This window comes from Manacus candei, unplaced genomic scaffold, assembly GCF_025592945.1.
Source record: "Manacus candei isolate 608988 ecotype Guabito, Panama unplaced genomic scaffold, ASM2559294v1 h1tg000053l, whole genome shotgun sequence".
Classification (NCBI taxonomy): Eukaryota; Metazoa; Chordata; class Aves; order Passeriformes; family Pipridae; genus Manacus; species Manacus candei.
Window position 1 is genome coordinate 3,033,430 of NW_026138101.1, and position 16,126 is coordinate 3,049,555.

Below are 16,126 nucleotides of genomic sequence, written 5' to 3' on the forward strand. Positions count from 1 at the left end.
GCTAAAGACCCCATCAGTTACTTTAAGCAGTTATCGTATTTTACTGTTTACAGGGAATAAGTCCAGAGCGTGGCGCTCAGCCCATCGCATGCAGCGCAGTTTATCACCAAAAATTAATGAGTTTGTGCCATCTCGCACTTCAAGACATTAAATCACAGATTTGCTTAAAATTTACTGAAGTTCACAGGTTTTAATAAAGACCATCTCAACCTTCACAGTTACACGTCAAAACATCATGTCAGAATCGTGCCCTCCTCACCACTTACTGAAGGATGATTTTAAGAAAGAGATAGCATATAAAATTCACTTATTTTTTCCTGCTGCCACTGCAACCATTCTTACTGTTGAAACAACTTAATGCAGAGCAGAAAGGGAGAAAAGCAGCAGTAATTTTTTCTGAGTTCAAATAGATACAAATGCAGCGTGCATATTACAGGACATTATCAGGAGGGCTCAGATACATAACATTAATGTAATCGCTTTATTCTCTTCCTTAACTAATGCTACTTTTCTGCTTCTGTAGAGTTTTCAGATTAATTTGTGCAGGAGTTTTTACCAGGTTCTCCATTTACCCACTTCAGCTAAATTCAGAGCAAACACCACATTGTATAGCTGAACATGATCACCCAAGTTATAAATGATAAATCCCACCATAAAGCTTGATAAAAATCTTTATTGCCATTTCAGTTTTTATTTCTTTTAAATAAATAGGGTTTATAGCATCAAAAATGTCTTCATTGATTTTTACATTTGGGCAAAAGCTGTCCATGACAATTAGTAAACTAGGACATGCATCATGAAACAAGCACAGTGCAAATCTGGTGACACCAACCTTCAGCCACGTCTTAAGAGTCACTTGCAGCTTCTCAGTCGCACCTCTGTGCTGTCTTCCCTCGAGGTAGAGAAACTGCTTCTGGATCATACAAAGTTATTTGGAGTATTTCTAGCAATTTATGAACGTTATAAGAGAGCAATGAAAATATTCTGACTGCTAAAAAGCCGTCACTTCATTAGGACTCAGGGCAGACAGAGCAAACTCACGCACCCAGGTGTAGCATCGATGTTGCGTCTTCCACATAGTGACTGTCAGGCACTTCCAGGGGAATAAAATCGAAGCAGCTGCTAAAACCTCACAATTTCCAGAGTTAAAACACAAGCCCTCTTGGATTCAACACAAAAGCAACCAAGATGTGTGTTTAAGCCTGACTTTTCAAGCTACTTTTTTTCTAATATAGCAGTAGAAACTGTACAGACAAATGAAAATAGGTTGCATATTCAGGGTCTGTGCAGAATGGCCAAATAGGAGACTGTATAGGAAAATAAAACAATTTTTTTTCTCCCCTTTTACACAGTTTTGAAATGCAGCAAGTCTGGTGGATTCGGTAACACTAATACAAAACTGGAAAGTGAAGAGAGAGGGGAAGCAAGTTTCATTAACAGAGAGAATTCTACATAAAATACACTGGAGCTGATGGAGGAAAGGAAGAGACAGCCAAGATGTTCAGCTGCAAGTGGAGTCCAATTTGATGCTCAGCGTGAGTTTAAAGGGAAGATTTTCTCAGCCTTAAAATAAAAGAGCAGTATTGGATGCGTATGGGGCAGAAAACTGTCGTCACAGAAATGGATTGTACCGGGCTCGCGAAAAGCGAGAGTGGCAAAAGTAGCTCATTTTGCTGTGCTACATTTATAGATGTGCTCATTTGAATGCTCCCAGGAGGACCAGCTTTATGCGTCCAGACAAAATTACACAGGCGTCCTACCACGCCATACCACGATGATAAACCCCGAGCGTAAAGGAGATCCACCACAGGTTTACTGGGAATTTTGCCCCTGAATTTTGGGGAGCAGACCTGATTTCCTGCCAGCAGATCTATGCTTTCTTTCATTTCTTGTAGGATCAGCCCTCTGACATGAACAAATTGCTAACATCAAGGACCTGATCCTGCTTCCACTGAAATCAATACAAGTTTTGTCATTGGTTTCAATGGGATCAAGGATTCAATCCCACCGTTTTTGAAGTCAATAGGGTTGGGGTTTTCTCTGAATAAGCAAGGCTGTGTTAGTACTGCAGAATGGGCCTAAATTATATTGATTATTTGGATGTAAAACCAAGCATAAAAACAGGATTAGGTGAAAAAGGGAAATGTATGAGAAAGTGAGTGTAGAGCAGCATCCATTCATGGCGTGCAGCGGGTCAGCAGGAGCTCCACCAGAGCAAAGGCTGCAGTGGCACAGCACCAGTGAGAAAAGTCCATCGGAAAATACCAGGGGGAAGAAAGACAAAATTCACTGTGGAGAGCCTTTTTTCATCTGCTCCTTCTAAAGCAAACCTTTGAGTCACTCACCCTTTATTAAAAATAAACAAAACATTGACAGAAGAAATTATTGTCACATATACACACAGAGTAATTGATTCTGCTTCTTCGCTGCTGCTTCTTTTCCCTCTTCTCAGATACGGGGTTGTTCTGTGTTTCTGCAACAACTACTGGCAAATCAGAATTTATTGTACATATGTTTGTGTTCCACTTAATAAAAAATACACTTATATTTTCAGATAAACTTTGTTAGTAATTCATGAGGTAAGTGACTATTTATGCTAATAAGGGAGAAATATATTCTCAAGCATTATGCATTACATAAATTTGAATGCAAAATGTTCAATTATGAAGTAAATACAGGTAATGCAAATAGTAAATTACATCCAATAAAAATATATAAAGAATGTGTCTTCAAAGAGAGAGAGGCTTTTATTTGCGTCTGTGAGTTGTTTAAAGAGAAAAGAATTAATAAATACTGAATTACTCTTATGATGATTTAGCTCATAATTCACCAATCCATAACGACTCCCAGTAATCAGACTGTTGTTTCATACTCTCCAGTATAAGGCAGGACTGTTTCCTCAGCAATTTTATCCCTACCAGATTATCTCGTCTGATTCTATTAATTCTCTCCCATAAATCTGCTAACAGTGATATGTGATTTACTTACCCTGTTAACTGATCTGAAGACTGTTAAAAGGATTTATCTAGCACTGCACCTAGGAGCAGTTTATGCCTTATCACTCTGCTACTCCGAAGAAGTCTTTCTGAAATCAATTTGGCTGGTTTCGTAGTTAAATTCAGCGGACACTGTTTAGTTCTGCACCATAAAATAAGACACTAGATAAACAAAAGGAGCAGTAACTGTACTTAATGTGTTGGCCTTGATATGTGTTTAAGTTATAACAAATTACACCCTGAGTCCATATAACACAGAACCTGCACGTTCGTTTCTGCTCAGCCTCGTGTGTTGGGTATAGACACACACACGCACACACACTCCAGCGGTGGAAGTTCCTGCCTCAGCTGCTGGCGTGCTCAGAGCAGGCCGACCCCAGTGGATTTGGAGTTAATGTTTCACGTCCCCCCTGCACGATCTGTCAGAAAACTCTCCCACAATAAATATACATTAGTTTGGAGGCTTATGAACCAGGTCAGCGGCACACTGGGAGCAAGAAGGGCTCCACGGTACATCGTCGAACAGAGATGCTTAAAAAACAAGCCAGAGCAAGAGGCTGGGAGAGGGATGGTGGAGTTTTCCCTCTGCCTGGCTCAGGGCAGGATTGTTACAAACAGTGCTGGGAAAAGGGAGCAGTCTGAGGGAATTGGCCTGCGATAATTGTGGAAAAACTGAAGACTGAATAGCTCTAATTGAAATGAAAGTGTGTGATTGTTATGGAAGAAACACTGTTAATAGAGGACTGTAAATGTTTAGACACCCATTGTGAATAGCCAAATAATAAAGAAAAATACTACTAAAATGCGAATTATATGGTGTAGGGAGGAGAATGTTGCTCCTGAAGGTTATCCAAAAATTGCTAATAATCTTTTTTCTCTGCTGCGCTGAACAGTAGAGACATTTTGGTGCAGCAGTTCTGTGTAACAATCACACAAGAATATTGTACAACTAATAATTTTACTCGCTGTTCTGGTAGGTCAGAGCTTCAATTAATTTGCAGCACTTGCTTACATTGGTATCAATTAAGAGACGGTCCCCATTAGCTCACACAATTTCATACTCTTTGTCTAGAGTTCAGAGTTTACTCAGGAAATTTACTTGTTTGCAAATGTAGCACTTTGAATCCTCACATCCAAACAGACTATTTTATGGGGCTGGAGCCTCATCTCCACAGCCTTCTACCACACGGGCAAGGGAAATACTACAACTGTACATTCTGAAACGCCATAACCTTTTCATTTAAAAATATTAGCACACATAAATGTCTCTCATAGGTGAGCATGTTAAGTGATATACAGTGCCACATTCATCTTGCTCTGGTAAAAAACAAATATAGGGAATTGGACTGTCCTGAGGGGATTTATGCCGTGAGCCTGGAAGTTCTGTTGATTCCAACAAAGCGAAGAAATAGGAAAGCCAGCCCAAGTAGTTAACTTGTATTAACTTTGTCATGAATCGCAGTCTGTAAGATAAAGCCAGCAGATGTCCACGGCTCTGTGTGTGCGGTTGTGTTTTGGGACCGTGCAGAATTGTTATTTTAATTTTGTTAGAGATGTTGGTAGCATTGTTTTATCTTTACAGAATTGCCACTATGATCATTTCTAGATGTGGTTATCTTCCTAAATTTGCAGTATGCCCTACCCCTTTTAGCTGCCAGGAACAGTACATGCTGTATGACTTTCAGATGTTAGTACTGGCACTCACACTGGTAATGGCATAGTCAGAAGATGTTATCCATTCGTAAATCCACTCGCCAAGTGCTATTTCCTAAGTAGAGATTCTTTGGCTATTGCAAATGATGATTTTCACAGTTGGTGAAAAATCACCCAGAGCCTTGCCCGCACCTACAGAGTGATACCCTGAGTGGGGTTATAAATAGCGAACTCCGAGGGGGAAGGGACCGGGCATGGGGAGAAGGGAGGATTTGAAGTACAATGTTCAAGAAGCAGGTTTAATATATGACCAAGTGTCAGAAGTCAGGTTTCTGAGAATTACTTTTCAGATAAACAACTTTATAGCACCGCACTTAATCTTACTTACTAGAGACATCTCATTTATCACGGAATTACAAGTAACTTTAATTCTATCGATATTCCCATAAAGCCCGGTCGGAAAACCGAGACTGGCAGCCCGGGAGGCTGCGGGTCTCCCCGGCCCCGCGGCGGGAGGCGGCGGGTGCAGCCGGGACCGGGCGGGACCGCGGCGGCCGCGGAGGCGGCGCCGCCCCGACGGGGGGCCCGTCCCGTCCCGTCCTGTCCCGACCCCGCGCTGGCCCGGCCGCTCGGCACTGACCTGTGGACGAGAGATGGCGCTGTCGAGGTTCGAACCGAAGCCGCTCCGCTCCTCTCCAGCCGCTGCCGCTCCACGGCCCCCGGCCCGGCCCCAGCCCCCTCCCGGAGGGGAAAGGGGGACAGGAGGGGGGGGGGGGTGAGGTGGGAGGTGATGAGGAGACGAAAGTAAATACAATTAGTTCTAAATGTATTAAATTAATTAGCCCGGGCTGGCAAGCCGAGTGCGGCGCCGGGAGAGGTGTGGGGGGGGAGCGGCGCGGGGCTTGCAAACTTGCGGGGCTCTCGCACCTCCGGGCGGGCTGGGGAGGGGAACGGAGGGATCGATGCCCCGTCCCCCTACCGAAATAATCAGTAAGTGCGCGGGGCGCTGCGGGGGAGCGGAGCGATGGCCCGCGGCCGGCACGGGGGAAGGGCCGCCCGCCCGCTCGCAGGTACCGGCGCCGGGCACGGCGGAGCCCCGCGCTGCCCCCGCGCCGCCCGCTCCCCCCCGGGTGCTGCCGGGTTCCCCTTGGGCCGCCGCGCCCGGCGCTCCCCCTGCCTCCCTCCCCCCGGCCGGCCGGAGCTCCCCCGCGCCCTCGGGTGCCGGTGCGGGCGGGCAGGGGCAGCTCCCGGGCACTCCGCCCCGGGGCAGGGCGCTCGCCCGGTGCGGCGCGGGAGGAGCGGCCCGGCGGGTGCCCCGTCCCGTGCCGAGCCGTGCCGTGCCCAGGCGCGGCCCCGGCGGCCAGGAGGGGGTTAAGCGGGCGCTGACAGTCAGCTGAGCCCTGACTGACAGCCCGGAAAGTTTCCCTGTCGCTATACTCCTATGCTAATGAGCCCGGGCGGCGGGCGCCCATTGGCCCAGCCCCGAGCCCGTGTCCCGTGTGACGTCAGGGGCGCTATAAAACCCCGCAATGCTTTAAACTCTCCTGCCGGATCAAACCTTTAAATATTTTTCATCTTCTTGCTGTAGCTTTGAGGCCGACTTGTTGTGTGGTTTTTTTTTTTCTCTCTCTCCTTTTTTTTTTTTTGTTTTTAACTCTTCTAATTATTGTTATTATTATTTTGGTTGCGATACAGACTCTGATTTTTTTTAAAATTTTTTTCGCCTTTGCTCTCTCTCCCTCCTCCCTCCCCCGATGAACCTCTCTCTTCGCTCTGCACTTTGCACGAGAGAGCCCAGAGGAAAGGCACCATGAAGTGTTAAAAATAACAAAACAAAACAACAACAACAACAAATTTACTCGCAACAACACCAGCTAACACTTCCAGCTGCGGTTCGCGAGCTGCGAAAGAGAGCGAGAGGAGAGAGAGAAGGGAGGGAGAGAGGAGGAAAAAAAAAAACCCTCTATGCAAAAGGCGAATAGCGAGAGCCCCGCGCTCTGATGCATCAGCGGAGCCTCTGCGAGGGATAACGCGGAGCGGGAGCGGAGCCGCCGGGGCGGACCGGAGCGGAGGCAGAGCAGGAGAGCGGAGCGGAGCTCGCCAAAAATCAAGCTGGCTCACCCGGTGGCGACTCAGAGCAGCCCCCTCGCTCCCGGAGCGCACCCTTTCTGGAGGACTCTCGGCAGCAAAAGGATGGCATCAGAGCTGGCGATGAGCAGCTCCGACCTGCCCACCAGTCCCCTGGCCATGGAATATGTTAATGACTTCGATCTGATGAAGTTTGAAGTGAAAAAGGAGCCGGTGGAGACCGATCGCATTATCAGCCAGTGCGGCCGCCTGATCGCCGGGGGATCGCTCTCCTCCACCCCGATGAGCACGCCCTGCAGCTCCGTGCCCCCGTCCCCCAGCTTCTCGGCGCCCAGCCCCGGCTCCGGCTCCGACCAGAAGACCCACCTGGAAGACTACTACTGGATGACGGGGTACCCGCAGCAGCTCAACCCGGAGGCGCTGGGCTTCAGCCCCGAGGACGCGGTGGAGGCGCTGATCAACAGCAGCCACCACCCGCTGCCCGGCGCCTTCGATGGCTATGCTAGAGGGCAGCAGCTGGCCGCGGCCGCCGGCGGCTCCGTGCCGGCCGAGGAGATGGGCTCGGCGGCCGCCGTGGTGTCGGCGGTGATCGCCGCGGCGGCGGCGCAGGGCGGCGCGCCCCACTACCACCACCACCACCACCACCCGCACCACGGCGGCGGCGGCGGCGGCGGCGGCGGCGGCGGGCACCCCCACGCCGCGGCGCCGGGCAGCGCGCCGCCCTCCTCCGCCTCCTCGGCCGCCGGCTCCGGCTCCGGCGGCGGCGGCGGCGGCGGCGGCGGCGCCGGGGGGCTGCACCACCCGCACCACGGCGGCGGCGGCGGCGGCGGCGGCGGCCTCCACTTCGACGACCGCTTCTCCGACGAGCAGCTGGTGACCATGTCGGTGCGGGAGCTGAACCGGCAGCTGCGGGGCGTCAGCAAGGAAGAGGTGATCCGGCTGAAGCAGAAGAGGAGGACCCTCAAAAACAGGGGCTATGCCCAGTCCTGCCGCTTCAAGAGGGTCCAGCAGCGGCACGTCCTGGAGTCGGAGAAGAACCAGCTGCTGCAGCAAGTGGAGCACCTAAAGCAGGAGATCTCCAGGCTGGTCCGGGAGAGGGACGCCTACAAGGAAAAGTACGAGAAGCTGGTCAGCAATGGCTTCAGAGAAAACGGATCCAGCAGCGACAACCCTTCCTCTCCAGAGTTTTTCATGTGAGTTCCCACAGCCTTGCCACCTTAACTAAAAGTTCTCCGTGTGAGTTGTTGTTGGGGGCTTTGCTAGAGCCACAACCCCGCTTGCCACCTTCTATTAACTTTTTTTTTTTTTTAAAAAAAAAACAAACTCAAAACAATTTTAAAACAAAGTTGTTTTTTGGGTTAATTTCTGTTGGTTTTTTTTTTTTTTTCTTTTTAAGGTGGGCTGGCTCCGTGTTGGCCAACCTAAAGTTCTACATGAGTTTCCTTTCTGTTTATTATTATTATTATTATTTTTTATTTTTGTGGGGGCTTGCTGTTGTGTTTTTTTTTTTAATTTGAAAGATTCAACTCGCCACCAACTCAGTTCTTCATATGAAGCTTGCTCTTCTTTGAAACCTGCCATCCACATTATATATATATATTTTTAAGTTCATGAGGGTTTTTTTTCTTTTGAGCTTGCTGTGTCCAAAAAGTCAGATTTTTTTTTTGCCATCCTGAGTTCTTCATATGAGATTTGAGCTTTGCAAAAAGAAAAATAAAATAAAAAAAATAAAAAAAAAACAAACAAAAAATAAAAAATATACAAAAAACAATGTGAAATTTTTAGACTCCAGCTTGCTGAGTTCCATCAGTTTTTAGCGTTGTTGTGCAAAACTAGAGATATGCCTAGATCAACCTGCCAAAATCAAGCCTGCATCAACCTTCGGTGTGTTCATGTGAGTTTTGGCCTTAATCTGCCAAACGTGAGACTTTAGTCTGCCATTAGAATCCCATACTCATCTCATGCATTACGCTTGCTATTTTGTCTTAGCAACAATGAACTATAACTGTTTCAAAAGACTATGAAAAAGAGACATTATATTAATAAAAAACCCTGCATGCTGGTCATGTACGGTATAATTATTTTTTTTTTCTTTTGCTTGGAAATGGACTTTTGGAGACTATTATGGCATGGCATTCATCCTTTTGTTTTATTGCCTCATCACTTTTTTGGGTTGAAAGCAAAAAAGTGCAACCTTTGATCTTCCTCCTCCTCTTCCTCCCCATTAAAGTTTGCATCTGCTCTAAAACTGCTTTGAGTTACTCAAAACTTCAGACTTCCTTTTAAATGCACTGAAGCATTCCCTCTCAAAAAACCTGCCAGAATGGATTTTGATAACCTAATGTGGCAAAAAAAAGTACTAAAAAAAAAAACACAGAAAGAACTTTGGAAAGGTGTTCAAAAACAAAAGTCACATCCCACTTGGGGGGGACATTGAAACCATGCTGTTGCCTAAAAACAGTCTAAAATTAATTTTAAGTGATCTGCCCCATTTTTTTTTCCTTTTGCATTTGGTCATTGTCAAATGTGGAATGCTCTGGGTTCCTAGTATATAATTTAATTCTAGTTTCTGTCATCTGTTAGCCCAGTTAAAATGTATGCTACAGATAAAGGAATGTTATAGATAAATTCGAAAGAGTTAGGTCTGTTTAGATGTAGATTTTTTTTTTAAAAGATTGATGCACTAAATTGTTTACTGTCGTGATGTAAAGGGGGGTAGAATTTGCAACGGGACTGTTTTAAAAAGTAGTTTATGCAGCATGTGCTTGCAACTTAAATATAAGTTGGGTATATGTAGTCCTTGCTATACCACTGACTGTATTTGAAAACCAAAGTATTAAAAGGGGGAGGCACCCCTGTTTATATCTATAGGGGTATTTTACATTAAAAATGTATGGGTTGTTTTTTTTTTTTTTTCAAAATTGAAGTATTTGGGACTGAATTGCACTAAGATATAACCTGCAAGCATATAATACAAAAACAACAAAAAAAAATTACGAACCTGTTTAGAACGCTAATACAATTTATGCAGTTATAAAGATGGCATTACTGCACAGTTTTAAAATGATGCAGATTTTTTTACAGTTGTATTGTGGTGCAGAACTGGATTTTCTGTAACTTCAAAAATTCCACAGTTTTAAAGGCAATAATCAGTAAATTTTATTTTCAGGGACTGATATCCTGTCTTTTAAAAAAAAAAAAATGGAAAGTAAATCTTACCACAATAAATATAAAAAAATCTTGTCAGTTACTTTTTCTTTTACATATTTTGCTGTGCAAAATTGTTTTATATCTTGAGTTACTAACTAACCACGTGTGATGTTCCTATGTGCTTTTCTTTCATTTTCAACTCTATGGTTATATCAAAAGAGAGAATAATCTACAATAATAAACTGCATTTTTTTGATTCCGTACTCAGTTTCTTAGTCTGTAGTTTAAAGTTCAATAACTCCGAGCGCAGCACTTCAGCGTGCTGCCTGCCGAAGGGGCGATGCTGATCCAAGAGCTGGGCTCAATAACCAGGAGGGGAGAAGGAAAAGGATAGATTCCTGTAAAATGGACAATTGTCACCTGCTAGAAATCAAGTTGTTCTTTCAGGCAGTTGAAAAACGTGAGCTTTCAGGTGCTGCTTCTGACTTCTCAGTAGTGCAGTGAGCTCAGTTTCAGTGACTCAGATCATCCCACCAAGTTTTAGGAGATCTCAAAGGGGAGGTCTGCTTAAATACCTGATGGCATGATATGGCCCTGTATTTTGATTGTTTTATGATGGAGTGAAGTGAAAGGGAAGACTTCACATCCTCTTATCATCTGATCCCAGCTAAGCATACCTGTTTCTAGTAAGAGATGACACCACATCAGGCATGGCTTGTCACAGAACCACTTAATGCTAGATCGAAAGATTTCTTGACATTTTGGTCCATACTGCCTCCTTTTTTTCTTTTCTTTGCTTTTTTTACCCCTCTTTTTTGTTTTGTTTGCCCTGTGGGTTTTTCTTTTTTCTTTTTTTTTTGTTTGGGGTTTGGTGTTTTTTTTGTTTGTTTGGGGTTTTTTTTGTTTGTTTGTTTGTTTTTGCTACAGGCCTTGGAGAGCCCAGAGAGAGCTGAGGAGCAGGAAAAAAAAAAAAATCCAAAGGACTTCCTCCAACTTTTGAGAGTTATTTGTTCTAAACAATCAATCCCAAAGGTTAATGTGCTAGAAACATTCAGGTCTCTGAGTGATCCTCTCTTCACTGCAGTTCTCCATGTCAAAGGGTATTTTGACTTGAAAGGCTCCTCAAACTCTTGACCCAGTTTGTTTAAAGCCACCTTTCCCTGAGAGCCTCCAGTGTCCATTCGCAGAGTTCGCTCCTGCTCTTGGAATGGGATTATCTGCCCAGTTTATGTGAGAGGCAGAGGCCTCTCCAAAGGATGCTCCAGCCTCCCCAGGACGGGGTGTTTATCTCCAGACCCAGGCTCATAAACCCAACTTTTTTTTTTTTCCCCTTTGTATTTTTTACCCCCTGCTGTTGATGCAACTCTTTCCCAGCTGTGAGGTCATCCCTCCTGGGTGCTGGTGGCACTGAAGGGAGAGAACCTGTTGCTGTTCCTCTGTCCAGCTGGTCCAGCCGCTGTTGAGGGTCGAGGTGCCAAGGTTGAGGTGAGGCTCTGAGCCCCCCTGCAGCACCTGCACCCACAAGAGCCTGTGTCAGTGGGCACTGGGTGCTGCTGGAGGTCAGTCTTTTCCTGCTGAGGTCCCTTTGGAGGGGATGGACACTGGCCTCTCTGTTGGTAACAGCGGGTGTTGGTGGCTGTGGTCCCCGATGCCGATGCTGTGTGTCACCCCTCCCCAGTGCCGGGGCACCAACCTGCCCTTTGGCATCTGACCTGCTGTTGCACCAGGGTTTGAGTAATGGTTCAAGCTCCAGATTCTGGTTAATTTGAGTTCCATTTTCTAGTTAATGTGTAATCTGTGGGTAAACTGGTTGCTATTGGCCGGGCAGGGAATTATCTCCTCTCATAAAGACAAGGCTGCTCGTTATTTTGTCTCCCACCTCCCGTTCCCTGACTGAGCCTTTACCAATGCCCAGGTTTTTTCACAGGGGCTCACTTAGAAGCTTTACTGCTGCCCTTGCTGAGAAGCTCCCAAAGGAGCCCTGTCCTAAGGAAGGGAAGGGACAAGGCTTGTCCTCAGCAAAGCCCCCGCTGAAGCGGCGCTGCAGCTCCCAAGGGAGCACGGAGCCCAGAGCCGTCCAGAGCAGGACCCACTTTTGGTCCAGCCTCATCCCTCCACTCCCCTGTCACTTTGGGCTTCCTTACAGGCAAATTCAGGAGCAGGCAATAGGGTTTTAGAAGTATTGTGAATTGACTGAGTAGTGAAGAGCAAGGAGAGCACTTCTGCCTCCCTGAAGTATCTTCTTTCTTGGAGGAAAAAAAAGAAAAAGCACCCTATTTGAACAGTAATAAGAGAAACCCTTCCTAGAAACAGACTTCCAAGAATAGGGAACAAAAGGGAAAATTCCCATCACACACCCAAATTGAGAGGGAAAAAAGGCTTTCTCCCAGTCTGGCGTCGTTACAACAATCTTGTGTTGCAAATTAAAAAAAAAAAGATAAAAAATGCAACCTTCCTTAGGCTGCACTTGAATTTCTGCCTGAAACATGCCAACTGGCCAACTGAAGGGGAAAAAATAATAGGTGCACAGTTTAATATTCACTAAAGCGAAGTGAGTATTGGGGTTCTGTGTATGAATCATTGCAGGGGAGCGCCCACCTTTGCCGCAGGACTGCTTGCTGAGGACTAATTGGAACCGCTCTGCTCTGAATAACCTACATTCATTAATCACCCCTTGCTTGACTCTGGCCTCAATCCTGCTCCCATTGAACTCGAAGGTACAATCCCTGGGGATTTCAAAGGAGAGCAGGATCCCACTCTTCTCCCACAGGTACCTCTCTGGCTAAAGCAGGGGGAGTGCTGCCCGAGCCAGGCAATTGTGTGTCAAAAGGTGTGCATGGTCTCAATATCCCCATCACTAACAACATCCTATTTTTCCCAGAGTCCTATGGTGTTTTCCCATTTATTAACTACATTACAAAGAACTTTCATGTGACCGGTGCTGGGAGATACGTGCACAGAGAGCAGCCCTTTGCTGGCTGGGGATGGTGTGCAACTGTGGTGCAGCCCCTCTTCCCTCCCCAGCCCACCTTGCCCTTAAGAATTTTTTATTTCCTCCCCTAAAATGAAACACAAACCTCTGCCCAACCTCTGGGTTTCTGCTGAGCAGAGTCCAAGAGTATAGTTTTGGTTTTGCTGCAGCATTTTCTCTGCCCGAGAAATGTCATCCTGGACTGCATCCTAAAAGAAAGAGGGTGGAAGGGAGGGAAATATCCCAGTCACACCAGTGTATATTTATTTCTTGAACAATTTCTCACTAGGCACTGTGGTGAGAAATGCCTGTTTGCAAACAGAGCGGGGACAGCTTCTATTTATTAGAAAGCCTTCTTCACCCTTTTAAAACAAAAATGCCAGTGCTGAATCAAAATGTCACTTGAAAACTCCCCCTCCGAAACATGGCAGCAAATTTTCAGTTTAAAAAATGAACTTTCCCAGCTCTTTTTTTCCTTTCCCTTCCGAAAGCTTTTGTGCAGCTGTTTCCTCCCCCTCCCTCTGCGTAGTGTGTAGGAAGTTCTTGATCTAGAATCATTCATAATTTTAATACCAATTTCTATTTGACATAATATACTAATATCAGATAGAGAGTGTAGCTGCTTCCTGGATTTAGGGAGGAAATGATGCATATATCAGAATTATCTGCTCAGATGCCAGAACTACATTGGTGTCATTTCAGCATGTGCTGCATTGAAAGGAAATCCTCTATATTTATTACTCCGATCATCAGAGGAGCTAAATGGACCCACTGTTTCTGACACCTGTTCAGATGGCTGAATTTAAAATTTCACGCAGGAAAAAAAAAAAATCCTACATACTTCAATGTTAGGAATTAAGATTTTTTAATAAACTTGTTTCCCTCCCTCTTTCCGAATCACTGTGTTGTGAGCGGCTGCCATGACGCTTGGCCATTCCAGGGGTAGCTATGGAGAGTGGGATAGATTTTGTTTGCTCAGCTCAGACAAAAACCAATCCTGCTTATACGCACACACGCACACTGCCTGTAACCAAATGCTTAAAAGATCTGTTTTAAGTGCAGGTCTCAGTGTGAATAACACGATGTAGCACACCCCAGAATGTGGCAGAGGTGAGCGGCTATTGAGACAATTTGTCTTTTTGGGAGGGAGCTGAGCATTCAACCACTTCATAATTTTAAGGCTCCTCTAATGAATTTTTTCAGGCACAGCAGGTACAAATCAATAGATTAAAATAGTGTACACTCTGCCGCATCTAATTCTTGACTGCCTGAAATTGCGGGGGAGGACCGAGAATAACATTTGTCACTCTGAGGGCTGAGTGCATTCAGATTTGTGAGCTCTAAGCCAACACAATGCAAAAATAGTCCAGGATGTGAATTAACTTTTCAAGTGAAAAGCAAAAGGCCAGGGATCTGCGAGGCTGTAGCTGGCAGACAGGCAGCTCCATCCCCAGCTATCTACCACCGTTATCAGGTTGACCCGGCACAGTGTGGCAATGTGTAAGTACCCTCAGTGCCCACTGCCTGTATTTCACTGCTCTCTGAAATGATAATTTTCTTTCACTATTGCTCTACCCAGTTTTTTCCCCACGAAGTCTGGCTTTTAAACCTGTGTCACTTCGATGACAGTGAAGTGTGCGGGCCTGTAGCCGTGGTGCAGTGAGTGACGAGGACGGAGCTTGCCCTGCTTGGTTTGAATCCCTGTGGACTTTGTGACATGATTTTCTTTTTCTTATTATCATTGTAACTATTTTTTAATGCATCTCTATACCACATCTTCTATGGAGGGAATCAAAGCCAGAGCAGAACTTTGCTAGAAGTGGTCTTTCTCCACCACGCAGAAAGAAAAGCCCCAGTAAATAGCAAATCGAGCAGTGTCCTCAAGTTTCCAACGGGGGTAGAGGACGGAGTGTCCCTGCGTGCTGCTCTCATTTGTTAGTTCATAGAGATCCACAAACCTGAGCAACGTTTTCCCAGTTTGTCCCTGATACAGCAGAGATGCCGAAGGTTGGAGGTGGAGGCGTCTCCCTGACCCTGATCTCAGACCTTGGGTTTCGGTGTTAAACTTGGGTGTCCCCGAGGGCCGCAGGGTGTCGGGACAGTGTGGGGTGGGGTGTGGCTGAGTGCCCACACACCTTTGCTGCCTCGCGCCAGCCCGGCAACCACCTCGGCCGGGGGCGCAGCAGGATTTGGGAGGGTTCTGGCGGATTTTCACGTCCCTGCTTCCAGCAGCACGAGAATGACCCTGGCTGGGGCTGTCTTACAAGGATGCAACTCCCCTCTTCCCTCAGGAGCTGCCTACCGGGCCCGCGGCCGGCGGGGGTCTCTGGGGCCTGCCGGACTCTCTGGCAGGGCCGCCACGTCGGGGGGCCCGGGCACGACCCTCCCCCGGGCCCGTGGGCTGGAGGGGCTGCCCAGCCCCGGGGTCCCACCACGGCCAGGGCGGGCCGGGAGGGGCGAGAAGGTGAGGGCCGCATCGTCTGTTTGTTTGCTTGCTTGTTTGTTTGTCTCTAAAACCCATCCCTGGAACAAAAGGGGAGTCTGGGCGGAACTATGGATCCGTCCGTCCGCGCATCCCGAGCGGTGTGTCACCCGGCGGCTCCCGCGGGCTGCCCGGCCCTAGGTATGTCCACAGAGCACTGCCCTCGCGTTTGGTCACAGTATTTTCTTTTTCTCTTTTCTTTTCTTTTCTTTTCTTTTCTTTTCTTTTCTTTTCTTTTCTTTTCTTTTCTTTTCTTTTCTTTTCTTTTCTTTCCTTTCCTTTCCTTTCCTTTCCTTTCCTTTCCTTTCCTTTCCTTTCCTTTCCTTTCCTTTCCTTTCCTTTCCTTTCCTTTCCTTTCCTTTCCTTTCCTTTCCTTTCCTTTCCTTTCCTTTCCTTTCCTTTCCTTTCCTTTCCTTTCCTTTCCTTTCCTTTCCTTTCTTCTTCCTTATTTTTCTTTTTTCTTTTCTTTTTCTTTTTATTTCTATTTTTATTTTTCGTTTTTCTTTCCCTTTTCTTCTTTCTTTTTTCTTTTTATTTTCCTTTTTATTTTCCTTTTCCTTTTTCTTTCCCTTTTCCTTTTTCTTTTCCTTTTTCTTTTCCTTTTCCTTTTCTTTCCCTTTTCCTTTTTCTTTTCCTTTCTTTTTCTTTCCTTCTTCTTTCTTTTCTTACATTTTTCCCTTTCCTTCCTTTCTTTTTCCTTTACATCTGTGCTCATACAGAGACTAATCTAAACCCCACTGCAACCAAAGGGAGCTTTTTAAATGACATTTTGGATCAGGCCCTGAT

At 46.2% G+C, this 16,126-nt stretch overlaps 2 protein-coding genes across 9 annotated transcripts in view; one reads left to right on the plus strand and one right to left on the minus strand.

Moving 5' to 3' along the window:
- Positions 1-682: 682 nt before the first annotated feature.
- Positions 683-6,461, minus strand: LOC127477487 (translation initiation factor IF-2-like). Its single transcript, XM_051801863.1, has 3 exons — positions 6,429-6,461; positions 2,989-6,088; positions 683-2,485 (listed from the first exon to the last, which is right to left on the minus strand). Exons 1-2 carry the CDS (start codon positions 6,459-6,461, stop codon positions 5,081-5,083), a joined length of 1,041 nt encoding a protein of 346 aa, XP_051657823.1. The 3' UTR covers positions 683-2,485; positions 2,989-5,080.
- MAF (MAF bZIP transcription factor) overlaps positions 6,069-16,126 on the plus strand; it is a 186,831-nt gene continuing 176,773 nt past the window's right edge. For 6 of the 8 annotated variants that reach the window (XM_051801791.1, XM_051801790.1, XM_051801792.1 and 3 more), the window contains exon 1: positions 6,069-7,930. In XM_051801791.1, the coding sequence (XP_051657751.1) occupies positions 6,843-7,930 (1,088 nt within the window). In that variant the 5' untranslated portion in view covers positions 6,069-6,842. Of the gene's footprint in view, positions 11,447-16,126 lie in introns of all 8 variants that reach the window. The other 2 variants (XR_007906945.1, XR_007906944.1) reach the window with 2 other exon arrangements.